Source organism: Phalaenopsis equestris, unplaced genomic scaffold (assembly GCF_001263595.1).
Source record: "Phalaenopsis equestris unplaced genomic scaffold, ASM126359v1 Scaffold198369, whole genome shotgun sequence".
In the NCBI taxonomy this organism is placed as follows: Eukaryota; Viridiplantae; Streptophyta; class Magnoliopsida; order Asparagales; family Orchidaceae; genus Phalaenopsis; species Phalaenopsis equestris.
This window is the reverse complement of record NW_018218290.1, coordinates 70,448-75,952: the sequence shown is the minus strand read 5'-3', so window position 1 is coordinate 75,952 and position 5,505 is coordinate 70,448. Positions and strand designations below refer to the sequence as shown.

General features: G+C 32.8%; 1 protein-coding gene across 2 annotated transcripts; it reads left to right on the top strand.

The window, feature by feature from the left end:
- Positions 1 to 2,318: 2,318 nt before the first annotated feature.
- LOC110035592 (transcription factor bHLH78-like) lies at positions 2,319 to 4,828 on the top strand. 2 transcript variants are annotated; one of them, XM_020739845.1, is made up of 8 exons: positions 2,319 to 3,091; positions 3,165 to 3,380; positions 3,466 to 3,531; positions 3,632 to 3,700; positions 3,837 to 3,908; positions 3,989 to 4,201; positions 4,294 to 4,392; positions 4,482 to 4,828. In XM_020739845.1, exons 1-8 carry the CDS (start codon positions 2,621 to 2,623, stop codon positions 4,512 to 4,514), a joined length of 1,239 nt encoding a protein of 412 aa, XP_020595504.1. In that variant the 5' UTR covers positions 2,319 to 2,620; the 3' UTR covers positions 4,515 to 4,828. The 2 variants fall into 2 exon arrangements, with proteins under 2 accessions (XP_020595504.1, XP_020595505.1); XM_020739846.1 differs by having other exon boundaries at positions 4,477 to 4,828.
- Positions 4,829 to 5,505: the final 677 nt, after the last annotated feature.

The window sequence follows — 5,505 nt, the reverse complement described above, 5'->3', positions numbered from 1 at the left end:
AAAATATTTTAATGAGTCCCAAGTGATCAAGAAACCATTAGGAACAATTTGAAATATATTTCTATTTTTGAAATTTTTAACAATTTTTAATTATTTTTAATTCAAAATATAGGCCAAAAATCAAGTATTTTATCAAAAATGACTTATTTTTCCTAAGTGCTCCCAATCTCAAGAAACTCAGAAAACAACTTTTAATAATTTTCCTTAGTGTATGAAATTTAATAAAATTATTTTTGTACAAAATATAATGTTTCTTGAAAGATCAATTATAGTGCTTAAACTTAATCAAATAATTTTAAAATTTTTACAGTGGGTTAACATAATTTTTATGCACAATGTGGAATTGATTTTGTAAATTTTTTATTAGTATTTAATTTACATAAATTAAAGAAAGATATATATATATATATATATATATATTTAATTAACTATAGAAATGTACAAAATAATTCAAATCATCATGACACTTTTCCTAAGCTTCTACAACCATAGGAAACCTACTAAAATTATTTCCACAATTTTTCAAGTGTTATTTTAATTTATATAATTAAAATAAGTCAAATTAGCCATCCTAGCTTGAAAATTAAGGTTAGATTTCATGGAGATGCCCTCTGACCTTGAAAAAAATCAGAGAACATCCCCTCTATCATGAGGAACAAACTCTCAAAATTTCAAGCTATGGTGAGCAACGCTTGACCACAATGAATTAAAATATTCCAGAGAGTAATTAGTTCATTAAAAATCAGAGAGTCAACAAATAATTTTTATTTTAGTCTACATTATTCTCATCTGTTCACTAAGCAAGAGTATATTTTTATTTTATTTTTATGACTTTTCTAGAGAAAGATATGAATTTTTAAAGTTCAGACATTTAAATAATTCCAAAAAATCCATATTATTCAAAAAAATCTAAGAATCTAACAAATGATTCTTAAATTTTTTAGTGTTGTAGCAAGAAGATCTTAAAATAAAAAATTAAATTGTTCTCATAGAAAGTTAATAACTTTTTGCACAGATGATAACAAACCATTATGTTCTATAAATTTTCTGAGACTATAGTGAAACTTTTAAATCATGATCTTACACTGCTATTATACAAAAGCTAGTAAATGAAAACAATATAGGAGACAATGAAATTCTTATAGAAAAATCCAAAAGGTAAAAGTGTTATAGGACCTGACACAGACAAATAGTGTACTATGGTGATCAAGGTTTCATAGATTCACTTTTTTATTTAATCAGAGGATTGGATTATGGAAATGATAATACAATACTAGCTTGAGTTTCTATGATTGTGATGGAATTAGTGGAGACTGAGAAAATAACAAGGCGGTTATGATAATGAGATGATGTTAGTTGAGTGATACTGGGGAAAAAAATGATACTCATGAGATGACTGAAGAGAGATGATGATAGGACAATAATAATGACAATCAGGTGATGGTTGTCAAACAAAAAAATAAAACAATAATGGTTGAACAATGAAATTCTAACAACAATTGTCAATGATGATTGTTGTCACTGGTAGCCAAACAAAGCTTAAGTTCTACAGATCTCTGTCCTCTCTCCAAGTTTTCCAATTTCAAGTCGAGTTAACAATCTTTTGATTAATAGTTAATTACTATTAAATTACTTGATTTCGTCATATTTTGGATGGGATATGATTATTATTAATGCCTTTGAGTTCATCATATGGAAAAGTTAATTTTTTTAAAAAATTAGTGAAATTAGAGTTTGATTAGTTATTAATTTATTTTTAAAAATTCTCAAGTAAAAAATTTAAGTATCATGATGTTGGATTGAATAAATTTTCAATGAAGTACTAATAAAAAATAGTAATATTAAAAAATTTCATTGTGATAAAAATATTATATAAAAATTAATTAAATCATATATTAATTACATTGTATCAAGTTAATACTTTATCTATAAAATCCATCATTATAAATAACTTTATCAGTTACCCGTAGCCAATATTTTTCTCCTTTTTCCCCCTAACCACCCCTCTTGGAAGTCTATCCTATTATAAAAAATTCATAGGATTGATGAGAGAAATGATCACCAACCTAATCTTTTGTTCTCTTCCATTTTTTCCCCTTCTTTATCAAAATATCTTTAAATTTAAGGCTTTTCCTTAAATTTGAAAACCATGGCATAGTATATTTATAAAAACATCATACATATATATACAAATTTAAAAAAATTATTTAAAATTAAATATTAAGCACAAAATATAGATGGCACACGTGATATTTTAAATAATTTTTTGGTATTAATTTCCTTTGACATGGAAGGCACTAAGCCAAGCCATACTTCTTCGTCCCAAGGAGACCAATCCCGTTATCCCATCCCAATAAAAATCTCCAACAAGGCCATAACCTTTACTCAAGGGCATAATCGTCAACCTGTCTCCATCTTCCCCTCTTCTCTATCAAAGCCCACCCGCTCATCCCCTTTCCTCCCTGTTCTGTTCCAAAGGTCCTCCTTTTCGCTTTCTTCCTTGATTCTTGCTCCAAATTCTCATCACGGTCTTCAAAATCTCGGCATTTTATTCTCTTCTCTCTTCTATCTCCACCATTATTACACTTCTGCAAAGGAGAAGACTTTGTTGCTGACCGAGATGAACTCTGGAACGCCTTTGCCGGCGGATCAGCTTCTTCCGGCTCTGGGCCTCTCGAAACTCAATTGGGAACAGTCAATGGAGTCACTGAGCTCCATTCTTCCTCCGCCGCACTCCGGCGAGATGGCTGGCTTGATGGGCAACTCTCTCAATTATATGCATGCCAACAATTTGATGCAATTACCCACTGATCCGGGGTTCGCCGAGAGAGCGGCGAGGTACTCTTGCTTTAGTTCTGCCAACTATGGCGCATTTTCCGTCATCCCGGAGGCCGCCGGAGTGCTGTCTATGGTATCGAGTAGCCGTTGTGTTAAGGGTAAGGAGAGCTCTGGTCAGAGTCGTGCGCAGCTTGAGATGGGAGATGGAGAATTTGGAAGTAGTAAGGAGGATTCTTCGGTCACAGATCCAGCTTCTGTTCCTGGAGAGAGTCATGCGAAGAAGAGGAAGGCAACAGCGAGGAGAAAAGTAAAGGTGTGATTTTTTAGAATCAAGAGAGTTTTTGCACTATGTGGTTTGTTTAAATTTGAGAATTTTCTCCATATAGGTCACAGCTGAAAATGATTTGAATGCAAAGAAATGCCGTTCTTCGGAGGGTTCTGAAATTGAAAAGAGGAGTATTACGCCTAAAGAAGAAGAGAATGTTGATGAGAAGAAGCATGAAAAGGAGGATGGAGAAAAGTCCCCTGAACCTTCCAAAGATTACACCTATGTCAGGGCAAGAAGGGGCCAAGCCACAGATAGCCATAGTCTTGCAGAAAGAGTAGGTTTTGCTGATATTTTTGTATAAAAATTCTTTATTGACACCTTTTATTTGATCTTATGGTCAATGTTGTAACTGTTTGCAGGTCAGAAGAGAGAAAATCAGCCAGAGAATGAAGCTTCTTCAAGATCTTGTGCCAGGATGCAACAAGGTATTATTAAGCCTGGCACAATTTGAAATATATTATTATTTAAAAGAAACGATCAACTTTTTATCTAAAAATCTGATTTTGATGAACTTTTGTCTGACAGATAACTGGAAAAGCGCTAATGCTCGATGAGATTATAAACTATGTGCAGGCATTGCAGCGGCAAGTTGAGGTAAAATGATAAGAAAAGAATGTTCAGGGTTTTATATGAAGTGTACTTTGTCGCAGTTTCTCTCAATGAAGTTAGCCACAGTGAATCCCGGGCTCGTCTTTTGTTGCAATATATATTTCTCTGTCTTTTTTTGCAGTTTCTCTCAATGAAGTTGGCCACAGTGAATCCCGGGCTTGATTTCAACTTAGAGAATCTCATCTCCAAAGAGGTTTTAGAACTTAAACCTCATCTCTTCCCTATTTCAGTCATTCCAGTTAGCTAATTTTTATGCTTTGATTCTGTTTACAGACTCTTTTGAACCAAGCAAATGCTTCTTTCTCGAGCTTACTTTACCCCTTGGAAAACTTGTCTGCTTCAGTAATTAATTTTGATCAACACTCTAATGAGGAAAGCCCTATTCCTTTTACTCTAGCAAATGGAATTGATTACCATTGTTCTACTCTTCATAAAGCTGCAATCATGCAGTCATCCCTTGATATGTTTGCAGCTTCTGCCTCTCAGGTAATGAAATGCAAGCAAAACAAATTAAATTTATGAAATGGAACCAATTCAATGGTATATTTAATTTATTTTACGTTGTTTTTCTGTTTCAGGCTGAGAATCTATGGGACGAAGAGCTTCATAGTGTTCTTCAATCGAGCTTTGGGCTGAACCAGGAGATTGAAGTGACCTCTCCGATCAGAGCTTTCTTGGTGATTGTTATATATAATAATTAGATGATTTAACTTCAATGAGTATAGTTTTTCACAGTTATAAATTAAAAAAATGTTTTGCAGGGCAGTTGTCCATAGCCCAAATGAGGATTGAGTTCTAGTTTCATTGGCTTCAAGTGAAATTGCAAGAATTCTTTGTAAATATGGAGAGATGAGCTTGGAATGGTGATAGACTATCTAAAACTGATGATTTTCAGTGGTTACTATAATTTCCGTCTAATTTCCCTTCTTACCCTACTTGGGTTATTGATTATTATAATTATGATTTTCCTTTGTAGTGCTTTGATATATTGTTTAGGCTAATGTCATCCTGTGGTGCAATTTATATCTCAACACCACATGTAAGATGTAATTTGGTGAGAGGGAGAGAGAGAGAGAGAGAGAGAGAGAGAGAGAGAGAGAGAGAGAGAGAGAGAGAGAGAGAGAGAGAGAGAGAGAGAGAGAGAGAGAGAGAGAGAGAGAGAGAGAGAGAGAGAGAGAGAGAGAGAGAGAGAGAGAGAGAGAGAGAGAGAGAGAGAGAGAGGTGGTGAGATAATTTATTACCATTGAATCCAGTTTGTTGTATTAAAAGAATTAAGAATACTTAGTATGAATTAACGGAGTTTTTCTTACTGTTAATGGCCTCAAGTTTGCTGCTAGATTTGTGATAGCTGTGAAGCTTCTTGATGAGATGGATTCCCTCTTCTTCTAATCTTTCAATTCTTTGAAAGTGGCTTTACAGAACAAATCCTAAAGCCTTCTTCTTTCTTTTCTGCTGCTGTCTTTTGCCTCAGCCAGCTAGCACTTAATATTTATTTGTTTCTTTGTGTCGTTTACATGCATACCATATATCTTTATTTATTTACACAATAATATCTTAATCTTTATGCTTTTACATATATACCACTCAAATTTTTAACTTCACTTCTAATATACAATTATTATTATCTTAAAAATTGAATTTTACATTTATATATATATATATTTATGTCACAAGAATTTTGTTGACATAAGAAATTAGATGTTAGATATGTAAATTCATAAAAATAATGTGTCATGTATGTAAATTTCCATCTCTCTCTCTATATAGATATAGATATGGATATCTGTTAT